This window comes from Mesoplodon densirostris, chromosome 4 (assembly GCF_025265405.1).
Source record: "Mesoplodon densirostris isolate mMesDen1 chromosome 4, mMesDen1 primary haplotype, whole genome shotgun sequence".
NCBI lineage: Eukaryota > Metazoa > Chordata > Mammalia > Artiodactyla > Ziphiidae > Mesoplodon > Mesoplodon densirostris.
This window is the reverse complement of record NC_082664.1, coordinates 127,822,525-127,848,260: the sequence shown is the minus strand read 5'-3', so window position 1 is coordinate 127,848,260 and position 25,736 is coordinate 127,822,525. Positions and strand designations below refer to the sequence as shown.

Below are 25,736 nucleotides of genomic sequence, written 5' to 3'. Positions count from 1 at the left end.
ACAAAATAAAGGAAAATTCACCAATGGGAAAAGGGCAAGTATCTGTGAGCCTGAACAGTCTTGCTAAAACACCAAACCAAATCTTGAAACAAGGTTAAGCTGGACATCAGATTATGGAAGAGTTCAAAAACCCTTCTTGTCATCACTATCAGTACCACATGAGGCTGTAAAACTTATTTGCTACCATGATCTTCTTCCTTCACCATAATCTCTCCACTGTCACATGTAATCATCAAATCAAAATGCAAGGATAGCATGAAAGAATAGGGCATTTTGTATATGAATGGCTGTTGACAAGTAGGGGTCACATAGCTGCAAATAACTCTTTTAGGATACAACTGAGATACCGTCAGCATCCATTTTTCGAATTACCTATTTAAACATTTTAAACAAATACTGCTACTACCTTAAAACTGCAGATTTTTCTAAAAGAAAATTTGGAATTGAAAGATATTTATAGATAATAAACTAACACATATATAGTGTTTTCTTATATGTACTGGAACATGATTCTAAATTCATTTAACCATCACAATTACTTATAAGGTAGATGCTACTATCACTCTCATTTTACAATTGTGAAACTGAGGCACAGAGAAGTTATATTACTTTCTCAAGGTCACAAAGCCAATAAGTGTCAGAGATAGGATTCATATCCAGACACTCCAGTTCCAGAGTCTGTGCTCTGAACCATTTGGCTATACTGATCTTAACCACTACACAATACACATCTATTTTACTATCTTATTGAGGGGGTTAAAAACATTTTCAGACTCCTAAAATTTGTGTTGTATCCAGTCACATATCAATACACTCCATTTCTTTTTCTTGTAGCTTTACCTAAAGCTTCAGGTATTTCTCTTCTTGCTAGCTTAAAAGAAGAGACAGCACATAAGAGCTCAATAAATGTAAATTATTTTAGGAAGGATGCAGTTCTAACTATGGTCATAACAGCTTTGCTTGTAATATAAAAAACTTAGAATCTAAATGTCTTGCAATAGAAGATGGAATAAACTGTGGCACATCCACTTAATGTAGAAATATTTAGCCATTCAAAGCTGTTATATATGAAAAGATGTTAAACCTCCACAATAATCAAAGAAATGCAAATTAAAATTAGAATGATTTCTTATTAGATAGTCAATAATTAAAAAGGGATTGATAACAACCAGTGTTGGTGAGGTACAGGGCCTGGCAAAGGGCATTCTTATACAGTACGGTTGCTGGGAATATAAACTGTCACAACTTTTTCAGAGCAATCTGTCAACACTTCTCAAAATATACACCATACCCATCAATTCTAGTTACAATTATTTATTCTTCCAGAAACACTCCAATAAATATACAAAGAAAAAGGCACAAAATTGATCAAAGAAGCATTATTAGTAATGGGAAAAACTGGAAATAACTTGTATTCATCATTCTTCATTTGTATTTTCTGGAATACTATACAATCATTGAAAGAATTAAGAAGAGAGTTATATTAACTGATAAAGGTGGATAGTTAAAAAAAGCTTATATCAGAATATATTGAGATTTCCAATTTTTGAAAAATAAAGGATGAATTTATCCATATTACATATACTCCACATATGTGCTCACAAAAGGGTCTGGAAGGATACAAGCCAAATTTTTAATTGTTAATCCTGGCAAAGGATCACAAAAGATGGAAGCAGGAACAAGAACTTTCACTCTTTACTTCCTAGATCCATGATTTGCTCCCCTCCCCGTCTCAATTTTTCTTTTGAGTACATATTTCTTTTTAAAATTTAAAACAGCAATTAAAAAAGAGAGATAATTACAATTACAGATCATGCATGGCCTTAAGGCTACTGGAAGGACTCTGGCTTTTACTAAGAGTGAGATGGGAAGCCATTAAGGGTTGTAAACCAAAGAGAGAGATGATCTAATTTGTTTTAAAAGCATCCCTCTTGCTGCTATGTGAAGAATAGGTTGTAGGAGGAAGTGGAAGCAGTGATCAGCTAAACCAGGGGTCTGGCAAACTACGGCTTGCGTTTGACCCAAGGTCTGTTTTTGTACAACTGAGCTAAGACTGGTAAAAAGGTTGTTTTTAAAACAAAGGATGAATTTGCGACAGAGCCTGTATATGACCTGCAAAAGCTAACTTATCGTTTAGCCCTTTATTCAAGTTTGCCTAACTCCTGAATTAGAAGACCACTGCAATAATCCAGTTAAGAGATGATTATGGCTTGGATCAGGGCTGCAGCACGTGGAGAAGCTGAGAAGTGTTCAAGTTCAAAATATGTTTTGAAATGAAAGTCAACAGAATTTACAGAAGAACTGAATGAGAGGTAGAAGATAAAGGTTAAGGATTACTCCAAGGATTTTTAGTCTGAGTAACTAGAAGAGTGGAATTTTCTTTTACTAGAGGAGGAAAATTATGGGGATAAGTAGATTTGGAGAGGGACACTAGGAGTTCAGTTTTGGACATGTTAAATTTGAGATAACCTATTTGATAAGATATCTAAGAAGAGATAATGAATTAGAAAGATCCAGAGGGGGCACAGAAATTTAGAAGTCATCCACACATAGCCTGTATTTAAATGATTAGATCATCAATGAAGTGAGTTAACATTTAAAGATAAATGGTCTGAGGACTGAACCCTGGGGCACTCTGTTGTGTAGCAGTTAGCGAATTGGGAAGAAATTAGCAAAGGCAGAAAGGGAATAACTGGTGAGGTAGGAGGAAAAAAGCCAGAGAGCACAGAGGATAGAGACTGCATCTTCTCTTCCTGCCACTGTTTCAAGAAGGGAGAAGTGATCATCTATGTCTAAATGTACTAAGAAATTAACATGAAGAGTTGATCACTGGATTCAACAAGTGCAATCTTGGTGGAATGATGGAGACAAAAGCCTAACTGGAAAGAGTCAAAGTGAGGAAGGAGACAGAATACAGTCAACTCTTGAGACGTTTTAGTATAAAGAACAATCAAATGGGGGAACAGATGGGAGTGGGATATAAAGATCAAGAAGCTTTGTAAAGATGGGAGGTACTGTAACATGCTTTTGCATGCTGGAGGAAATAACCCACTAGAGAATGAAAAACTGATGATTCAAAAAAAAGTAGGGAGGATTGCTGAATCCATGTCTCAAATAGGTGAGTATACAGGATCTAGTGCACAAGTGGAGGGGTGACCCTTGGTGAGTGCATCACTTTTGCAGTAAGGGGGAAAAATTATTTAATTACAAAAAAAGAGAAAGCTTTTTGCACAGCTCTTTTTGAAAGTACAACTAAATTACTTTCCTAAAAATAAAATATCTGACATCTTTAAAAAATCTATTTTTTAATTCAGTAATTGTGCTATGCTGTTTTCCAAAGATTTATTTTAAATTATGCTCTTTTCATCCGTGGCTAATTTTATCAGTGCAAAAGAGTCACTTACCATACTGTTATTGAGATTCTTGTCAACTTTGCAGAATGTGTGTGGTGGACTTTCTCCTTTACTGGGTATAATAATACATATGTCTGTAACAGCCAACGCATTCTGAGTCATGTTTTCAGAGGCTCTTCGGTAAGTGATATAAATTCTTTGTGATGAGGTACTGCCGCTAATATTTGCAGGGCGTCCGTAAGGAGTACTCTGGATAACTTCACACCCCTGTTTCAATCTTTCTTTCCAGTCATATAAAACCCTAAAAAATAAATAAAATAAATTAGTACACAATTACAAAGCACCTGCAGATATGAAAGGTAATATTGTCAGGAATCATAAACTGATCCTTAAATGTAGCAGATATTCCAATTGTACTGCCAAGTTTGAATGCACCATCCCATATAAAATTAAAGAATAACTGGGAACTTCTCTGGTGGTACAGTGGTTAAGACTCCGTGCCCCCAATTCAGGGGGCCCGGGTTCAATCCCTGGTCTGGGAACTAGATCCCACATGCATGCCGCAACTAAGAGTTTGCATGCCACAACTACAGAGCCAGTGAGCTGCAACTAAAGGAGCCCTCAAGCTGCAACTAAGGAGCCCAAGTGCCGCAACTAAGGAGCCTGCCTGCCACAACTAAGACCCAGAGCAACCAAATAAATAAATAAATAAATATTTTAAAAAATAAAAATAAATTAAATAAAAAATTAAAGAGTAACTGTTTTCCCTAACAAAAATTAATAATGTAAGGAAAATTTATATCAACCTCTGTTTATTGACATAAACCACAGAATAGCAATTTTGTGCAAAGGTACTTATTTTAGCATTCCATTTAACAGATAGATAGACAGATGGACAGATAGGTGTACATATGTCTCTAAAACCAAGCATCATCTTTGGAAAAAGCAAGCTTGTATTTTGACCAAAGTTAAAATTTTACAAAAGGCTCCTTGCCATACAGTAGAGAACTTGCTTGCACACTTTGACCTCCAATACTTCCTTCAGCTTTAAGAGAGAGTTTTAAGGCTTTCAAAAGAGTAAATGACCTTAAGTCTACCTTTCATCAAAAGTACAAATGAAAGTTTCCCCCTTCTCCTTTATGGTAAAATCATAAGCTTTTAATAAAGGACAGGCCAGGCACCCATTCCTTAAGTTTTCTAAATACTGTTACTTAAAGTACTTGGGAAAACAAAGAAAACACCATGCTTGAATAATATTAGTTTATTCCCTCACAGAATTCACTAATTTGTACTTTAATGCTAAGTCTTTGGCATTAGCAAAAAAAAATTAAAGCCCTATTATATTAAATGTTTCTTCATTTGCTATAAAAATTATTATAGAAGGTAATGTCCCCAACGTCAATCAGTATTCCCTTTTATAAAATCCCATTATACAAATAAAATTTAGTGTCAAAAATTGGTCATATTATTTCTTTCTAATATAATTTTTAATTTCCCTTTTGTCTCAGCTGTCAGCAAACTTAAAAAATTTTTTCTTTAAACGTTCTATTTTGAAAATTTAGAGTGAAATTTGATGCTTAATCATAGCAGCTATGTATATCCCAATGTTAGCCTAATTGCTTACTCCTCCTCCTCTCGATCTTGCTTTTCTGTCTTGTTTTTTCTTAATCCTAAAAAATGGCTTCGTCAAACTATTACATATAGAATGGATAAACAACAAAGTCCTACTGTATAGCACAGGGAACTATATTCAATATTGAGGTAAACCATAATGGAAAAGAATATAAAAAATGTATACATATGTATAACTAATCACCTTGCTGTAAAGCAGAAATTAACACAACATTGTAAATCAACTATACTTCAATTTTAAAAAATAAATAAGTAAAAAAATTTTTAAAGGCATTATAACAGAGAAGTTAGACATATCTGAATTCGAACTCCTACCACCTGGTACCAGCTGTATTATCTTAGGCAGTTACTTAACTTCTCTGAGCCTTATAGTATTCAACTATAAAATTTAAAAATCTAACTCATAGGATCTTGGCAGAATTAGATGAGAGTGCTAGTAGGGTCTCCAAAATAATGTCTGGCACACAGATGTTCAACTGAAAACAAGAAAAGAAAAATACAACACACAGAACAACAAACCACTATTTACTACCTCAAATTCTTAAAAGATATGGAATATAAGTACATTTGATACATAAGCTACCTATTTTCTTTAATCAGGTATTGTGCTATTGTATATATTACTTATATCACTATTTTTGATTTTTATATTGTTGGGTAACTTTTCTTATCTATTTAAACTATAAGCTTAGTTTAAAGGCAATAATGATGTTATATCCTCCACAATGACAAATATATGAGAATAGCCATAAGAGTGGTTAATTTATTCATTCTAGTTCAAGTCCTTGCCTGTTGGTGAATCCTTTCTATGCCTGGAAAATTCCTCATCTCTAATTTAGGCAGCTCCAACATCCTAACAAGAATCTGCAACATTCCCTTCATTTTATTTGCAAACTAGAATTCTTTTTTTTTTTTTTTTTTTTTGCTGTACACGGGCCTCTCACTGTCGTGGCCTCTCCCATTGCGGAGCACAGGCTCCGGATGCACGCAGGTTCAATGGCCATGGCCCACGGGCTCAGCCGCTCCACGGCATGTGGGATCTTCCCGGTCCGGGGCACAAACCCGTGTCCCCTGCATCGGCAGGCGGACTCTCAACCACTGCGCCACCAGGGAAGCCCTGCAAACTAGAATTCTGACAGTGATCAGTGATCATAGGAGCAACTTAACGTAATCTTTTAAAAATAAGATCTAATAGCTGGCTTATTTTCCCAAATATGTAAACTTCATATGAAGCAATATTATACCTGTTCTGAAACCCACTTAAAGTTACTGTAATTAATTCATGAATTAACACAATAAAGACTGAGTTTAATATAACTTTTATCAAACATTAAGTAATAGAATTTTAAAAGTAGAAGAATGTTCAGGAGCTCTTCCAATTCATCCTATCTCCCCTTAGGCATGAGTAAACATGGCTATTCACTTTCAGACTTAATATATTGGGAGATGGAACTTTTATAGCCCTTCTACTGATGTTAGTAGGGACATTGCTATCTTCCTTATTTTTAACCAGAATATTTTAAGTTAAGCCTATCCCCTTTTGCAACAGAGCCATGGAAACAAGAAAGTTAATCTTCATTCCCTATAAACCCTTCATCTATCGTGAAGACATTATTAGAGCTACTCCTAGCCTACCTTTGGCCTTTTTCTTTCAGTTTTTCAGGGAGAATCTTCTACATAAATAAATACATATGTATATATATATTTTTACATTTATATATTCCTCTTTTACATATATATTCCTCTTTTTAAAAAAAAACCCCAAACGTTGCAGAAATTGACAAGGTGATCCTAAAATTCATAGGAAAATTCAAGGGACCCAGAATAACCAAAACAATTTTGAAAAAGAACAAACTTGGAAGACTCACACTTCCTAATGTAAAAACTTACTACAAAGCCACAGTAACCAAAACTGTGTAGTACTAGATAGGAGAGATATACAGACAAATGGAATAGAATTGAGAGTCCAGAAATAAAGCCATACATTTATCACCAATTTTTGAAAATGGGGAAAGAATATTCTCATCAACAGATGGTGCTGGAAGTGGATATCCATATGCCAAAGAGTAAGGTTGGAATCTTTCCTCAACATACACAAAAATTAACTCAAAATGGATCAAAGATCTAAATGTAAAGGCTGAAACTATAAAACTCTTAGACAAAAACTTAAATGTAAATCTTTGTAACTCTGAATTAGTTAAAGCCTTCTTAGATACAACACCAAAACACAAGCAACAAAAGAAAAAAATACATAAATCAGATTTCATCAAAATAAAAACTTTTCAGCTCCAAAGGATACCATAAAGAAAGTGAAAAGACAACCCACAGAATAAGAAAAAATATTTGTAAACCATTTATATGATAAGGAACTTACATGTAGAATATATAAAGAACTCCCAAAGCTGAACAATAAAAAGACAACCCAATTTAAAAATGGGTAAAGGATTCTGAATAGACATTTCTCCAAAGATATATAGATGGCTAATAAGCACATGAAACGATGCTCAACATCATTAGCCATCAGGTGAATGCAAATCAAGACTACAGTTAGATACCATCTCATACCCACTAGGAGAGCTATAATCAAAATTATAATATAAAATGTTGGCTAGGACTGGCAGAAATTGGAACCTTCATACACTGCTGATGGGAATGCAGAGTGGTACGGCTACTTTGGAAGACAGACTGGCAGTTCCTCAAAAGGCTAAACACAAAATTACCATATGACCCAGCAATTCCACTCCTAAGTACATATACAAGAGAAGTGAAAACATATGTCTATACTAAAACTTGTACATTAACATTTCCAGTAGCATTACTCACAAGAGCCAAAAAGTAGAAACAACTCACATGTCCATCATCTGATGAATGGATAAATAAATTGTGGTAGACCCATAAGATGGAGTATCATTCAGCCATATAAAGGAATAAAGTACAGACACATACTACAACATGTATAAACCTTGAAAACATTATGCTAAGTGAAAGAAGCCAGCCACAAGGTAACCATATACAGTATGATTCTACTGATATAAAATGTCCAGAATTAGGCACATCCACAGAGACAGAAAGTAGACTGGTGATTGTCTACAGCTGAGGGGGTTAGGGAGAATTAGACAGAAACTATAATGAATACAGGATTGTTTATTTTGGGGGCATGATAAAATGTTATAAAATTTATTGTGGTGATGGTTTCACAACTCTATAAATATACTAAAAACAACTGAATTGTACAATTTAAATGGGTGAGTTGGATGGTATGAATTATAACTCAGTAAAGTTATTATATAAAAAGGGAGCCCCAAGTTCAACACAATATCCTAAATAAGGCACTAATTTACCCAAGATCCTTGTTTGATGCATACAGACTTAAGCACCCAACTATAATGATCATTATAACTGATCCTTAAAAGCCACCTTTTTCTCATACTTTAAAAATAATAAAAAATTTTATGAGTAGGATAATACATTAATTTCTGATACTTTCCTATAAATGTTTTTCAAATTATCTCCCCTATCTTTTTTTTTAAGATTTTTTTGATGTGGACCATTTTTAAAGTCTTTATTGAATTTGTTACAATATTGCTTCTGTTTTATATTTTGGTTTTTTGGCCGTGAGGCATGTGGGATCTTAGCTCCCTGACCAGGGATCAAACCCGCACCCCCTGCAAAAGAAGGCGAAGTCTTAACCACTGGACCGCCAGGGAAGTCCATCCCCTATCTTTTCTCACTGCTGTGGCCTCCCCCGTTGCGGAGCACAGGCTCCGGACGCGCAGGCTCAGCGGCCATGGCTCACGGGCCCAGCCGCTCCGCGGCATATGGGATCCTCCCAGACCGGGGCACGAACCCGCATCCCCTGCATTGGCAGGCGGACTCCCAACCACTTGCGCCACCAGGGAGGCCCCATCCCCTATCTTTAATAGAAAGAAACTCAGACAAAAATGCTAGAACCTGTAGAAGGAAGAGACACTGAAAAGATATAAGGAACACAGGAAGAGAATACAGGATTCTGGATATAAACGTGTCTATTTTTCTAAAGCTGCCATGTATCTATTAATAAACAAATTGAACAGTTAACTTCAAAATCTATAAGGTGTATTATTTGGATCAATAACAATAATTCTTTTTAAAAATTACTTACCCCAGATCTGTAAGTGGAGGCTTATCTCTTCCTCTTCTATAGCAAAGGAAAATCTGCGGCCCCACAAGACTTCCATTATTGAGATCAGCTGACAGTCCAGTTGGGGTAACATCAATACACGTGTAATCCCGTGGCACTTCCTCCCCAAGAGATTTAATAATAACTGAAACATCTGTGATAGGTTCTTTTGGTTTAGCTACTTTATGACAAGCATCATTGAAGTGAATTTCTTCTTCAAGAGGCTTTGAAACATCAGTTAATCCTGCTACAACAAAGTAGTCAGCAACACGAGGCCCCTTATCTTCAATCATCTTCCATTACAGAAGGTTACATCTGAAAGAAAAGATAGTATTCTCCTGTAATAAGTCAAATAAATATTCTCCTATAATAAGTCAAATAAATGTAAGTGGTTTGTGTACAAATAAGAAAAACTAAAAAAAGTGCACTACCTCCCTGATTAAACACGCTAGTATTACACATTTCATTTTCATATGTTAAAAGTATGCCTTTTAAAAAAAACAGGACTATATTTAGCATTATTTTTTGATTATAAAATTAATGCATAAATTTCCATTTTTGGCAATATGGAAGCCTAGATTACCTAAGTAGACAACAAAAAAACACACATTCTTTTAAATGCATAGACTAACTTGTAAAAATGTAAGGGGAAATTCCCAGGGCCCCAAAACAGTGAGGAAACCAAAATGCCAGAATGCAGTGTATAAGCTCATACTGGGTGGGAGAATTTGGCTGATCTCCTCAGTAATCAAGGGGCGTGTATTTTTAAAAGGTATTACAGGGACAGGAGACAATGCTTTGGGACCACATAAGATAGGGGATTAGAACTGAGACATCTGTATAAAAAGAAGAGCCTCAAAGAACTACATCCCCAGTTAAGGAGTGGATTTAAAAAATCCATCCACTGGTACAGGGAGATAACAAAGTTTGCCTCAATCTGAGCCCTACTTTGGGGGAAGTAAAAAGTCTCTTCTGAGAATGTATAACAATAGGCCTACTCACACTTGGATCTGAGGTTTGATCTTAAGCCATCTGCATGGTCCCAGGATTCTCCAAACTGAGATATTAATGATAACTGTGTTCCCAGGCTAGTGATAGCCCTGGGGAAGCAAATGCAAAAAAGTTCTAGAGGGTACCCTCAACACAGGTTTTCCACAGATAAAGCCCTGTTGAAGATGACCTCCTATTCTAAAATTATAAAACACACTAAGAAAAATCCACTCTGAATGAGTTTCAGAAGATACAAAAAACAGAAGAACTTCAAATAATAAAAGTAGGGCAGCGATTTTAACGGTAATGCATGCTTATAACAAATACAAAGAAAAAATACACAAAGTGGAATTCATCATGTATTTGCAAACACTTTAATAGCAAAATCTCCTTCAGTTGTCTAGTATCACTTAAACCTTATTTGTTTCTTGAACTAGGAGAAGACATTCCCACCCCCAGGCCCCACCACAGTACTGTCATTACTTATATAAGAATTATAGGAAAAAAAGTTTAACCTAAAACAGAAATTTCCAAACATGTGTCTCATGTTAGACTTAGTTCCAAAAAATTCAAAGAAAGGATTTTATGGACAAATATTGTACTGTATATTTATAATATATATATAAAAAATTAAAGCCTTGGAAATCTTTTGATAAAGGTACCTGATTAACTTCCCTTAATCCAGGATTTCCCCAGTCTATCTGAACAACAAACCCTATTTTCCCACTTAAAAACTAGAAAAAACCCACAGAACATACTTTAGAATATGCTATTTAAAGTAAACAGCCTTCTTTTGTAGACTATAAAATACCTGGAGGCAAAGAAATTCTTATGCAATATACTTGTTTATAATATAATTATCACCACTTTCATCATAATCCCAAAATTCATTTAATTTTCTATATGGCTAATGTCATGAGTTTTCAGAATTCATGCCACATTTTTTGGAATTTGTATCCATTGCTTAAATATACTCTATAAATATTCTCACTCTTTGCTTAGAAAACACACCTAAAAAAGGATCGAATGTTCCTACTAGTTTTATTTAGGTATATATGGCTCCTATGTAGCAATTCCCTTACACATAAGATTTCTGCACAAAACGAATGGCTTAAACTTTTCAGAAATCCCTACTGTCCCAGACTGACAGTAAAGGAAAGTAATAATAACCTGGTCTCCTGGAAAACTGTTAAACACTGATAGTCACTCTCAGCTGACGGCCTATTACAGGTGTTCTACAAAAAAACAGCTGACCATCTATCCATTTTTTTAAAGTAGGAAAACAAAGCACTTTTGTATTTAACTTATTTTCTTCATTAAATAGTGTTTGAAAATAACTCTTTAATGGCTGCACAGTATTTTAACGGACATAACATTATTGACCTACTTCCTTACTGTTGATCATTTATTACTCCTACTTATTTTGCTGATAGTTTTTAAATGCTAAGATGAATAACCTTGAACATAAACCTCTGGTTACAACTCTTATTTTTTTCAGGATAAATTTACTGAAGTAGAATTATTGGGTCAAAGCAACACATACACTTACAGCTTCTGTAAGTGTTTATTTGCTTTTATGTGTGCATAAATTTTAAATTATAAGCTCTTGATAGACACGAGTCTTAAAAATTACCTTAGTAGAGCACTTTCCTTTCATCATAATGAAGAGATTTAAATATTCTCCTTTTTCTTAGACTCTAACGTCATGTTATTTAAACTAAAGCGTATAGTTACTATTACATACAATAAAGTTTTATGTCTTGCTATGCAGAAAGAAGGGAAAGAGAATGGAAACAGTACTATGATGAAAACATACATATGTTTAATAGGTTCTTTTGAAAGCTACTACCTTAGCCATTGGAAATAAACAGCTATTATATGAATAAGCAGATATTTGGGAAAAAACTGTATGAAAATTGTTTTTGTTACATCTTCCTGGTTTATAAATTTTTATCATTTGATCTGATTTGCAGTTGAATATAGTAAATAACTACTAAAAGGGAACAAGTTAAAGTTCTTCATCAATACATATAAGAGCAATCAATTTTAAAGTGGTGATAAAATATTCTTACTTTTATTGACAGAATAGTAAATTATATATTACTCCAGTTCCCTTGCCTTGTTGTTGTTATTGTTGTTTTCCATTTATTCATTCGGGTGTGGAGAGTGGTAAAGAAGGTAGGCAAAAATATCTGAAGGCACTCACTGGTGACAAAGCATATAATGTCAACAGCACAGCTGGCAACATCCCAGGTGACTTCTAGATCTAAATGCTCTTTAATTCTCTCAGAAAGAGTCTATAATACTGAAAATGCACCTCTACTTTTTATTTTAAATCAACTGTTTTTAAAGTAAGTTTGAGGTTTAGAAACTAGGGGGAAGACGTTGTTACAAATTACAAGGCAGAGAAAATACTGAAAATCTTTAACACAGAAATAAATAATGAATAGTATTTCCTAACAATTTCAAGAAACCAAGAGACTTCCATTGGAGTGTAAAATTTACAATCCTCATGGAAAATACTAAACATATATTAAGACAAAATGCCTTATGTTGGTAAGAGCCAACAAAAATTACTTGGAAAGAGCATTTGAGGAAAGCATTCGTAGTCATCATGTACAAAACTTGGACTTTTAGTGTAGTACATCAGAGCAAAAACCCTAGACAATTAGGAGGTAAATTTCTTTTCTTTTTCTTAGAAGGTAAATTTCCTTAAATTCGTTTTGGAAATGGGGGGGCCACACAAGACAAATATTTGATCCAACAGTTCTCGAAATAATCACGGTAGTATAAAACCCTGAAACAACTTTACTAAAGTTCAAGTAATAATACTACATGATTAATCAGTTATTGTCTTTTTAATTCCTCTTCGTTCAACATGATACAGATAACTTAAGGAGTTAGCTCATAAGATGTTTATAGACATCTTCTTAAAATTTCAGATACCTACTTGGCTAGTATTTCATTTCAAATTACATCTATTTTCTTTGAGATTAGAAAACAAAAAGGATGTGCTCTCTATTCCTAAAAGGTTCATGGGAGCGAAATTGAGAAATCATTACAAGAAAGCTCTTACCTATTCAGCAACTAAGGGAGACTGACCTGTTTTTCTTCCTTTCTATCTCTGCCCCATCAATTCAGATTCTTTTTTATTTCTTCTATCACTCCATTAGGTCAAGTAGTAAAGCATGTGCTACCTAGGCTAACTCTAAGGACAAGAAAAGGCAAGAGTGGAAATCAGGGATAACATTTTAAAGATATATGAAAAACGAATCTGAACATAAATTTTGCAAAATTATATACTATTACTGAAATGGTAAAAGGAGCAAAGTCTTTGAGACAGGGCCTAGTATAGTCATAAACTCAAGATTATACATGAAAACGGTTGATAACACAATGGACCAGTTCAACTCCCCCTCACTCCAGTTCACTTCAATAAATAAGCTAGAAGAAATTTTCTTTCTTTTAAAAAAAATGTAATTCCACAGTTAAAAACCTAACCTAGCTCATCTTTTCTTACATTATCAAAACTAAGCTAGAGACCTTCATTCCCATCTTCTTCTAAACTTCACCTTTCATTTTTCTTCCAACCAAGGTAATCTATCTACTGTCCTTCAAATACAGTTTTGCTCTTTCCCTTTGATGATACACTATTACCTTTTTCTAGACAATATATGTTCATCTTAGTTTTCAAAACAATTTAAATGTATGTGGATTTTCATTTAAACTTTGTGAACTGTACAGAACAGTAGAAGGAAAAAGAAATTCTATAATCCCATTCACAATAATAAATCTGGTTTATATTTAACAATGTTTCCTAGTCTTCTTCTTCTTCTATATGCAGTTACAATATAAAATATAAATATTTTTATTTTATTTAAAAAGCATTAGTCTAAACTGTTATATCTTCATAATTATACTAAATGACTGCATAATATTCCATCAAATAGAAATATACACTATAATCAGTACCCCATTTTTCCTCTCCCAGCTAGTACCCAAAGTATGGTAGGTAGGTGCTTAAAAAAATTTTAAGTGAATAAATAGTTCACTTTATAACCTTCCTCAAGTATATTATACTAAATGTAATGTCTTTTTTCTATAATTCAGAGTCAATTTTCTGAACCCCAATTACCTTAAATACTATAGTTTTTGAATGTAGGGTAAACACAGATAAACTAGATGATTTGAGTCTAACTAACCATCAGGGCTGTGGGCGAAATTAGAAATTTACTGAATAAGTAATTGATTCATTCATTCAATGAATTTTTCATAAATACTTTTTAAGATGACACACTATTCTAAGAGCCAGTGATGATACTGATGAAAGCTAGCCTCTGCCTTCAAAGAGTTTCTTGTTTAGTTTTATTTTTCCACATCTCTTTCTATTCCTTTATTCCACCTCTAGCCATCTTTTCTCCTACCACCCTTCCAGATCCCAAGTGCCTGCCTTCACCCTGCGCAGTTTTTCTTTTTTTTAAAATAAATTGATTCATATTTTATTTATTTATTTTTCGCTGCATTGGGTCTTCGTTGCTGCATGCAGGCTTTCTCTAGTTGCGAAGAGTGGGGGCTACTCTTCATTGCGGTGTGTGGCTTCTTATTGAGGTAGTTTCTCTTGTTGCAGAGCACGGGCTCTAGGCGTGCAGGCTTCAGCAGTTGTGGCATGTGGGCTCAGTAGTTGTGGCTCATGGGCTCTAGAGCGCAGGCTCAGTAGTTGTGGTGCACGGACTTAGTTGCTCCGCAGCATGTGGGATCTTCCCAGACCAGGGCTCGAACCCATGTCCCCTGCATTGACAGGCGGATTCTTAACCACTGTGCCACCAGGGAAGCCCCCAAAGTTTTTCTACCAGTTTCTCCTGAAAGCTCCATGCATAGAAGTGACTCCTACTTTGTTGTTCCTTTCCCCATCTCCTTGAAAACTAGCACTCCTTCAGCATCAGTATTCTATGGAGATTTTGAAAGGAAAGAAATCTTATTTGTATATCATATTTAACAGTAGGTTTGCTTTCTTTTAAAAAAGGTTTAACCCATCCAAGCCAACTTGACTTTGTTTTTCTTTTTGCATATCGTATCTACTACAATATGCTCCTTGCTTTTTTTTCACTTGAATTGGGAACTGTTTTTTTTTTTTTTTAGGTTTATTTATTTATTTATTTATTTATTTTTGGCTGCATCAGGTCTTAGTTGCAACACGCGGGATCTTCGCTGAGGCGTGCAGGATCTTTCGTTGTGGCGCACAGGCTCTTCATTGCAGCGTGCGGCCTTCTCTCTAGTTGTGGCGTGTGGGTTTTCTCTTCTCTAGTTGTGGCACGCAGGCTCCAGGATGCGTGGGCTCTGTAGTTGTGGCCCGTGGGTTCCAGAGTGTGTGGGTTCTGTAGTTTGCGGCATGCGGGCTCTCTAGTTGAGGCACGTGAGCTCAGTAGTTGCGGCACATGGACTTAGTTGCCCTGCAGCATGTGGGATCTTAGTTCACTGACCAGGGATCGAACCCGCATCCCCAGCATTGGAAGGTGGATTCTTTACTACTGGACCACCAGGGAAATCCCCCAACTTGACTTTTTAAAAGTAAGTTTTTAGTAACCCAAATTGATGGACTATGTGGGGCAAATTTCTTAAGCGAGGGGGCACTTATTTGTCTTCTAGTCTACTCTGGAACCACTTCCTCTCTCAATATCTATTCCCGAGCAAAAGCCAACAACAAAAAAATCAAAACACAGCTGTGTAATTTGAAGGTTCCTTTTTGAAAGATTAACAATTTATATTTTAAAAAATTAAGATAGGGGCCTCCCTGGTGGCGCAGTGGTTGAGAGTCCGCCTGCCGATGCAGGGGACACGGGTTCGTGCCCCGATCCCGGAGGATCCCACATGCCGCGGAGCGGCTGGGCCCGCGAGCCATGGCCGCGGAGCCTGTGTGTCCGGAGCCTGTGCTCCGCAACGGGAGAGGCCACAGCAGTGAGAGGCCCGCGTACAGCAAAAAAAAAAAAAAAAAAAAAAAAAAATTAAGATAGGAATAATAGACCTTTAAAGGGGAAGAGATCTTTTCATTAGTGATAGTCTTATCCTTTATTTTATAGTCAAAGAAACTGAAGCACAGAAGATGGCTTACGTAAGGAGACCCAGCTAGTTAGTGCTAGAGCCTGGACAAGAACTCAAGTTCCTCAAACCAGTATTCTTTATATTTGGAGATGCTGTTTCTAATAAATGGTGTTCAGTTAATACTGACCCAGGGCATGCTTAAAACATCTCCTTTCAGTAAGTTATTTTGTGTCACTTGTTACTCATAATCGTTACTTGGTGAATATATGCCAAATTCTTATTAAGAGATCTGGTAAATTAACATTTCACTGTGTTTATACAGAAAACAGCTAATAAACACAAATCGAAATGAAAAAAAAAACTACTTACACATTACTGAAAGTCTCTCTCTGAAAATGATGCCAGATCTCAATTTGTGAATTCTGCACGCCTTGGAGTTTGAGAAATACTGTGTTAAAAAGAATAAGAATTAAGCTTAAATTAATTCCAATCAAATATTTCCCCCTAAGATGCCTGTGGATACTTAAAAGTCCTGTTAACAATGATAATTTTCAAACAAAATGGTTGCATATATTGTTTTCATATGGTTAAAGAGTCAACAAGTAATTTTCATATACCAGCTCCTCCAGAAAACACGTTTCAGTCCAGAATAGATATATACTTAAAAAAAAAAAAAGCAAATAAGGGGGACAAAGAGAGAAAACAAAAAAAATAAGTAAGGGCACAAAAGACTAAACGTGTACAGGAACAAGGAGAAAGAAAAACATGCCTATTTCTTAGGCATTATGTATAGTATCTCATTCCTAGAAGAAAAATATAAGCACGAGCACAAGAGGAAGAAACCACAGCTTTATCCAATACTGAATATCTACTAATAATGGGGAAACAGCAACAACAGCAGACACCAGATTTACCTAACTTGGTTGGTCCTTGGTGTGTGTCTGGGAAGTAGGAGAGGAGTGGGGAAAGGGCCAAAATCATTTGAGTCAAGATTTGATTAAAGTGTCTTAGAATGGAATGGAGGGTGAAAAGAATGAATGAGAAGTAACGTAAGTACAATCTTGTTACATTTTAGATTGCTAAAAATGGTTAAAATAGATATATATGTTTTAAAAACTAGGATACCACTCCATCTCAGATTCACTGAGTATTTTCAGTCAGTAAATATGGAGTGGTACATATATTTTTCAAATATTTCTAAAATCTTATTGCTGACAGGCAGCAAAAAAACAATGTAAATATTGACCTGCTGAAACATTTTTTAAATTCACCATCAGATTATCATAAAAATGTTCTAGCTGAAATACTCTATGTATGTAAAAACACTTGCAAATTTTGAAAACTACAGCTCCTATTTTATTGATAGAATATCAGGCTTGTTTTGATGCAATCATGAATTGTGAATGTAGTATATAACCAATTCCAAATAAATTTTCTGCTACACTGAGTTTCTTAATATAGTACAAACGTTTTGTTTTTGACCATGACTCTATGCTCCACTAAACTTAATATTTGTTTGTTACTCAATAAACAAAGCAATGGGGCTTCCCTGGTGGCACAGTGGTTAAGAATCTGCCTGCCAATGCAGGAGACACAGGTTCGAGCCCTGGTCCGGGAAGATCCCACATGCCACAAAGCAACTAAGCCTGTGCACCACAACTGCTGAGCCTACACTCTAGAGCCCGCGAGCCACAACTACTGAGCCCACGAGCCACAACTACTGAAGCCCGCATGCCTAGAGCCCGTGCTCCACAACAAGAGAAGCCACCGCAGTGAGAAGCCCAAGCACTGCAATGAAGAGTAGCTCCTGCTCGCCGCAGCTAGAGGAAGCCTGCGTGCAGCAACAAAGACCCAACGCAGCCAAAAATAAATAAATAAAATAAATAAATTTATTTTAAAAAAAGCATTTTGTTCAATGTTGAAAGTTTTAGATTTACAGCAGCATTCACAATATGAAATGTTTCCTGACAGTATGAACTTCCAAAACCTTTACTTTGATTCTATGAATTGTATGAAAAAATTGACCCATTATTAGAATTAACTGATTTCCCAGTACACAGAAGATGAGACTGATATAAAACTGGCATCACTTAAGTGTTTACAAAGTTCTTCTGTTAATGGAGACAACACATCACAGCTACTGCTTCACTTTCCATACATGCATAAGAAAACTTGCAATAAAAAATGCGTAAAATCTATTTAGCAGAGCATCCTTTGATGTAAATGGAAAGTCATGCTCCTCAAAGTGATATGTCAGTGTGCTTCCTGCAGCTATATATGTTAAATTATCTTTCAGCACAGACCCCTTTAAATTGCTATTATCTTTAATTGAACTTTTGAAATAATTATAGATTCACATTCAGTTGAAAAAAATAATAGAGATCTGGTATACTTTTTACCCAGTTTCTCCCAATTGTAACATCTTGCAAAATTATAGTACAATCACAGTAGGGATATTGACATTGATGCAATTCCCCTATCTTATTCTGTTTTCCCCAATTTTACTTGTATTCACGTGTATATGTGTTTGTGTGTGTGTGTGTGTGTGTACTTAGTTCTATACAATTTTATTACGTGTTGCTTCATGTACTTATCACCAAAGTCAGGATACAGAACAGTTCCATCACAAGGATCCTTAGTGCTGACCTTTTATTTTTTATTTATTTAAAATATTTATTTATTTGGCTGTGCCAGGTCTTAGTTGTGGCATACAGGATCTTTGTTGCCACATGCAGGATCTTCATTGCAGCATGTGGGATCTTTTTTAGTTGTGGCATGCAGGATCTAATTCCCTGACCAGGAGTCGAACCGGGGCCCCCCAGTATTGGGAGTGCACAGTCTTAACCACTGGACCACCAGGGAAGTCCCAGTGTTGACCTTTTATAAGTACGCCCACTTCCCTCCTGTCCTCCCCCGACTGTCCCTAATCCCTGTGGAGTGGTATATTTTTACCAGAGAGCACATAGGGCCAATGAAAGGAAGAGACAACTCTCTAAAAGCAATACCCCCTTACAACATAGGTGCAGAAACAAACCAGAGAAGAAAGCATATACGTGTGGAAAGACTTGCTGGTCACATTCACTCAGCCATCTGGAACATTACATTTGAATATGATTATACAAACATAAATGCACAGACATATGTATGCACGCAAAGATAGGGACAGAGAGTGATCATCTACTAAATCACAATAAAAATCAATCCCCTTGGTTCTGAGATAAATTTTCCTATCATGAATAAATTCCAGACTGGAATCAAGAGGACAACATAAAGTAATGCTCCAGAACAACTACAGTGGGGATTCCTACATGTATAAGAAAATAAAAATGAGCCTTTTACTGTGTTCAGAGGTAAACTTGCCCCTCCCCCAGAAATTAGGTTTGAACTAAGGTAGCAGGGACTTCCCCAGTGGTCCAGTGGTTAAGACTCTGAGCTTCCAATGCAGAGGGAGCAGGTTCGATCCCTGGTCGGGGAACTAAGAGTCCACATGCTGTGAGGCGTGGCCACCAGAAAAAAACAAAAACAAAAACCCTGTAAAACTGATGTTTTAAAAAATAAAGAAAATAAAATAGCTGGTATTCCCTTGAGAATATGGATCTGGTGTAGAAAGAACAGGAACAGACTGGAAATAACTGAAGGTTAATATGCAGATACCTCTTGCCTCTCCAGACAGACTATAAACAATTCAAAGGCAGGAACCCTGTCTTTTATTTCTTTTGATTCCTCACATAAATTATAGGAGTTATAAATACATGGTAGGTGTATAAATATTTATTAAATGAATGAGGTCAGCACAGTAGGAAAAACATGTGAAAGTTAAGACACCACAGAATCATAGGATTGTAGAGCTAGGAGGCTCCTTGGAGATTTAGCTTCAATCCTTTTTATAAATGAAGAAATTGAGGCATAAACATTAAACAGCTTGCCTAAGACCAAATACATCAATTTATGACTCAACTCTCATGGCTTTTAATTTGGAGTTCTTCTATACCATCCTTCAATTCAAGAATGAAAGAGAAGAAAGTAAGTCCTTGGGGAGCCCTGTGTGTTAATTCATGAACGTGGGCTTTGATGGACAAAAAAAGTTAACAGGTAAGTGGGAGAAGTTAAACTGACTGAAGAGAGTGGGGCAATTGGCAGGTAAGAAAAAGAATGAATGACTAAAAATCAGAGAAAAGAGTAAAACAGAAAATGAAAGAAGTTGAACAAAGAGATATGGCAAGAAAAGTAATAAAAAAAAGATGAGTAAAAAAAATAGTGCAGAAATGGGATGGAGAAAAGTGAGAAATGGTTAGAGAGGTATGGGGAAATTGTATCCGGAGAATTTTTTTTAATTAATTAGTTTATTTATTTTAGGCTGCGTTAGGTCTTCATTGCTGCACGAGGGTTTTCTCTAGTTGTGGTGAGTGGGGGCTACTCTTCATTGTGGTGTGTGGGCTTCTCTTTGCGGTGGCTTCTCTTGTTGTGGAGCATGGGCTCTAGGCACGCAGGCTTCAGCAGTTGTGGCTTGTGGGCTCAGTAGTTGTGGCTCACAGGCTCTAGAGCGCAGGCTTAGTAGTTGTGGCACACTGGCTTAGTTGCTCTGCAGCACGTGGGATCTTCCCAAACCAGGGCTTGAACCTGTGTCCCCTGCATTGGCAGGCAGATTCTTTTTTTTTTTTTTTTTTTTTTTGCGGTACGCAGGCCTCTCGCTGTTGCGGCCTCTCCCGTTGCGGAAAACAGGCTCCAGACACGCAGGCCCAGTGGCCATGGCTCACGGGGCTAGCCGCTCCGTGGCACGTGGGATCCTCCCAGACTGGGGCATGAACCCATGTCCCCTGCATCGGCCGGTGGACTCTAAACCACTGCGCCACCAGGGAAGCCCTGGCAGGCAGATTCCTAACCACTGCGTCACCAGGGAAGCCCTGGAGAATTTTTAATGCTATTTACATTCTTTTTAAATAAAGAAACTATTAGATTTATCATTCCTATAAACAATTCCCTATAAACAACTACCAGTCTCATACTGAAAATCTGTTCATATTCAATACTATATATGAAATGCAAATATATGATGCTTACCAGTCTAGAGTGAGAGGGAAGTCTCATTTTAAATTTTGTCTCTTGCACCATCTTTTTTTTTTTTACTTAATTTCCCATATGAATAACACTCTCACATCGCAAAGTTCTTGCCTCCTCTTTGAATTATCATAAACATTTTTTAATGTGTTGATAGGAGTTAACTTTTTTTTTAGTATTTATTTTTATTTATTTATTTTTTTGGCTGCGTTGGGTCTTAGTTGTGGCATGTGGGACCTTTGTTGCAGCATGCAGGTTTCTCTCTAGTTGTGGTGCACGGGCTCCAGAGTGCACAGGCTCAGCAGTTGTGGTACACAAGCCCTCTAGTTGTGGCACTCGGGCTCCAGAGTGTGTGGGCTCAGTTGCCCCGTGGCATGTGGGATCCTAGTTCCCTGACCAGGGATTGAACCCATGCCCCCTTCATTGGAAGATGGATTCTTAACCACTGGACCACCAGGGAAGTCCCCTGAATCATCATAAACATTTGTTAGCTGGTATCTAAAATGAATTGTTGCCACCAATGGGATGTTACCAAAAGCTTCTCTTAAACATAAAATATCTGGTTTTTCTTCTCCATTTCATGGTTACTCGAAATAATACTCACTGGGGTGATTAAAAATACATTTTCAGAAGACAAGTAATCTAAAATTCAGCTATATTAACATATAATACAAATGAGATTCATTGATTAAAAATATCACCTTGGGCCTCCCTGGTGGCGCAGTGGTTGAGAGTCCGCCTGCCGATGCAGGGGATACGGGTTCGTGCCCCGGTCTGGGAGGATCCCATATGCCGCGGAGCGGCTGGGCCCGTGAGCCATGGCCGCTGGGCCTGCGCGTCCGGAGCCTGTGCTCCGCAACGGGAGAGGCCACAACAGTGAGAGGCCCGCATACCGCAAAAAGAAAAAAAAAAAAAAAAAAAATCACCTTTCTTGAAAAGTAGATATCAAGATTTATAGTTCTCTCATTTGGTTAATGTTAACATTTCACTTTCTTAACTATTTCATTTCACCACCTATTTAAATATAGTACTTTAAGCCTTTTAAAGGCTTAAAATCCACTTTTCCCCACAAACTGTAACAAGTAACATATTTATTTGTTAATAAGCACCTGAAAAAAACCTTGAGAATTAATACTTGAAAACAACTTTGAGACATCTGTTATTCTCCCACTTAATAATGACTGATACAATTTTTTAATCTGTAGGACTTACTAGATGATCAAAGACTACAAACAAATAGTTCATACACAAGAAAACCCAAATACTTGGAAGAATTGATAGCCTTGCAAATAATTACAGAAATTAAACTTCAAGGTTTTACATCATGTCCAGTAAATTAACAAATATGAAAAAAAAATTAAACCCAATGCTGTAGTGCTGTAAAGAAATAAGCACACTTAAAAACTGTCAGTGGGGGACTTTCCTGGTGGTCCAGTGATTAAGACTCCTCGCTCCCAACACAGGGGGCCCGGCTGGTCAGGGAACTAAAATAAACATTTTAAAAAATTGTTGGGACCTCCCTGGTGGTGCAGTGGGTAAGACTCTATGCTTCCAGTGCAGGGGGCCCGAGTTTGATCCCTGGTCAGGGAACTAGATCCCACATGCATGTCACAACTGAGAGTTTGCTTGCCGCAACTAATTCCGCATGCTGCAATGAAGATCCCACATGTCGCAACTAAGACCTGGTGCAGCCCAAATAAATAAATAAATAAACAAATAAATACTTAACAAAAAATTGCTAATGGCAGCGTGAATTAGAAGAATTTTTCTGAAAAGTAATCCATCAGTACTTAAAACTAATGGTACTCTTATTAACTAATTCTATTTTGGTGAAACATCTCAAGAAAATATATATATTTTTTGGTCAAACTATTGGTCTAGATTATTTATAACCATACCTCCTTAAAGATCCATAGAAGTTTTAGAGTACAAAAGGTAGAAAGGTAAATATGACTTGCCCAAAATAGCACAGTTCATCACTAGCAGAGCAGGGCCTAAAACTCCTTATCCTAGGTCTCTTGCTACTACATACCATGTAGACTATTCCACAGAAGCCTGAAACAATGACCCAGATTTGACAAAGATAAAGCAGATCAGGTTAGTGAGGCTAGATGACACATTGCTCCTTCTAAACATTCTGATGGCCAGGACCAGCCTTAGATACACTTCTATTCTTTAAACTCCCTTAACCTTCTTTCACCAATCAAACCAAACTTCAGGACCTTCTCTTTCTTCTTATTCCCAGGAAAATTTTTAGTTCCACTAACTGCTGCTCACTTTCAAATTTATATCACCAACCATGACTCTCTACTGAGATCCAAAATGCCTGCATGATATCTCTACCTGCACATCTAATAGCAAAAACAGAACTATTTCTCTGGCATATCTCCACCTTTAGACCTAAACCTATTTCTCTGCCCACACACATACTTATACTCTATAAATTCAGCAGGAAAGGCATAAATTTGAACCTGGGACTGCCTGTACATATTATCAGTCAAGGTAGTTGACAGTCTCAAGTGAATATGGGCTCCAGAAAAGAAAAAAATAAACACTGCAGGAATACAAAAGAGGGGTGAAAGAAAAAAAAGGCCAAGAACAGAACAACCTATCCCAGAGGAAACAGAATTTTTGGTCCGGACCAAACATATTTCTTAAATAAGCAGGACAAACATCTTCAGGAAACTAAAGTAGGATATTAGGAAAATAATAAGGAATAATGAAGAACCAACTACAGATATTGGGTATTAAAAATAAAATAATTGAAATTCTAAGTCAGATAGGTTAAATAACAAAATGAATATAAATATAGTTGAATATTATATTTGATATGAGGGAAAAAATGAATATAGTTGAAAATAAAATCAGTGAGTAGATGATCAGAATGAGATATTAAGAAGGTATAAAGCAATTGAAAATATATATTATAAAAGTTTAAAAATATGGAGGCTTAAAAGAATAAGAAGACAACCCACAGACAAAGGAAATATTTACAAAAGATGTATCTGATATAGGACTGTTATCCAAAATATATAAAGAACACTTGAAACTTGACAATAAGAAAATTAACCACCCATAAAAAATGGGCAAAAGACCTGAACAGATACCTCCCTAAAGAAGATATACAGATGGCAAGTTAACATATGAAAAGATGCTCCACATCATATATCATTAGGGAAATGCAAAGTAAAATAACAATGAGAAATCACCACACTCCTATTAGAATGGCCCAAATGCAGGACACTGACAACACCAAATAATCCAAGAATTTGGGGTGGCAGGAACTCTCACTCATTGCTGGTGGGAATGCAAGATGAATCATATAGTCACTGTGGGAGACAGTTTGGCAGTTTCTTGCAAAACTAAGCATACTCTTACCGTATGACCCATCAATCACACTTCCTAGTATTTACCCAAATGAGTTGGAAACACGTCCACACAAAAACCTGCACACGATGTTTACAACAGCTTTATTCATAACTGCCACACTTGAAAGGAACTAAAATGTTCTTCAGGAGGTGAATGGATAAATTAACTGTGGTACATCCAGACAATGGAATATTATTCAGTTCTATGATGAAATGAGCTATCAAGCCATGAAAAGACATGGAAGAACTTTACATGCATATTACCAAGTGAAAAAAGCCAATCTAAAAAGGCTTTATACTATATAATTTCAACTATATGACATTCTGGAAAAGACAAAACTATGAAAACAGTAAAAAGATCAGCAGTTGCCAGCAAGTTAGGAAGAAGGGATAAATAGTCTAATAAGCACAGAGGATTTTTAAGGCAGTGAAACTATTCTGTATGATACTACAATGGCAGACATTTATACATTTGTCAAAAACCACAGAATGTACAACACAAAGAAGGAACCCTAATATTAACTATGGACTTTGGTGATAATGATGTGTCAGTGTAGGTTCATGGATTATAACAAATGTACCACTCTGGTGTGGGATGTTGACAGTGGAGGAAGCTGTGTTTGTGTGGTGGCAGCAGTATATGGAAACTCTCTGTAATTTCTGCTCAATTTTGCTGTGAATCTAAAACTGCTCTAAAAAATAAAGTGTATTTAAAAGGAAAAAAAATAAAAGAATTAGTTTTGAACACATACGGAGGCTAGGAAAAACAGAGCCAATATCTAAATAATAGGGCTTTCAGAATGTGAGAAAAAAACAGAGATAAGGAAATACTTGAGAAATAATGACCAATAATTTCCAAGAATTAAAGATATAAGATGTCCGTTTGGTATAACAGGTAAGAAAAAAATACCTAGACACCTTATAAGGAACTCTTAGAACATCTCAAAGAAAAAAATTCTAAAAATTCCCAGAAAGGGGCCTCCCTGGTGGCGCAAGTGGTTGAGAGTCCGCCTGCCGATGCAGGGGATACGGGTTCGTGCCCCGGTCTGGGAGGATCCCATATGCCGCGGAGCGGCTGGGCCCGTGAGCCATGGCAGCTGAGCCTGCGCGTCCGGAGCCTGCGCGTCCGGAGCCTGT

The 25,736-nt window shown here is 36.4% G+C and overlaps 1 protein-coding gene across 5 annotated transcripts in view; it reads right to left on the bottom strand.

Annotated features, from left to right (window-relative positions):
* DENND4A (DENN domain containing 4A) overlaps positions 1–25,736 on the bottom strand; it is a 133,879-nt gene that overhangs the window by 89,849 nt on the left and 18,294 nt on the right. For 3 of the 5 annotated variants that reach the window (XM_060097148.1, XM_060097151.1, XM_060097152.1), the window contains exons 2-4: positions 16,543–16,621; positions 9,127–9,459; positions 3,405–3,654 (exon numbers count right to left, since the gene is read on the bottom strand). In XM_060097148.1, the coding sequence (XP_059953131.1) occupies positions 3,405–3,654; positions 9,127–9,437 (561 nt within the window). In that variant the 5' untranslated portion in view covers positions 9,438–9,459; positions 16,543–16,621. Of the gene's footprint in view, positions 1–3,404; positions 3,655–9,126; positions 9,460–13,236; positions 13,343–16,542; positions 16,622–25,736 lie in introns of all 5 variants that reach the window. The other 2 variants (XM_060097149.1, XM_060097150.1) reach the window with 2 other exon arrangements.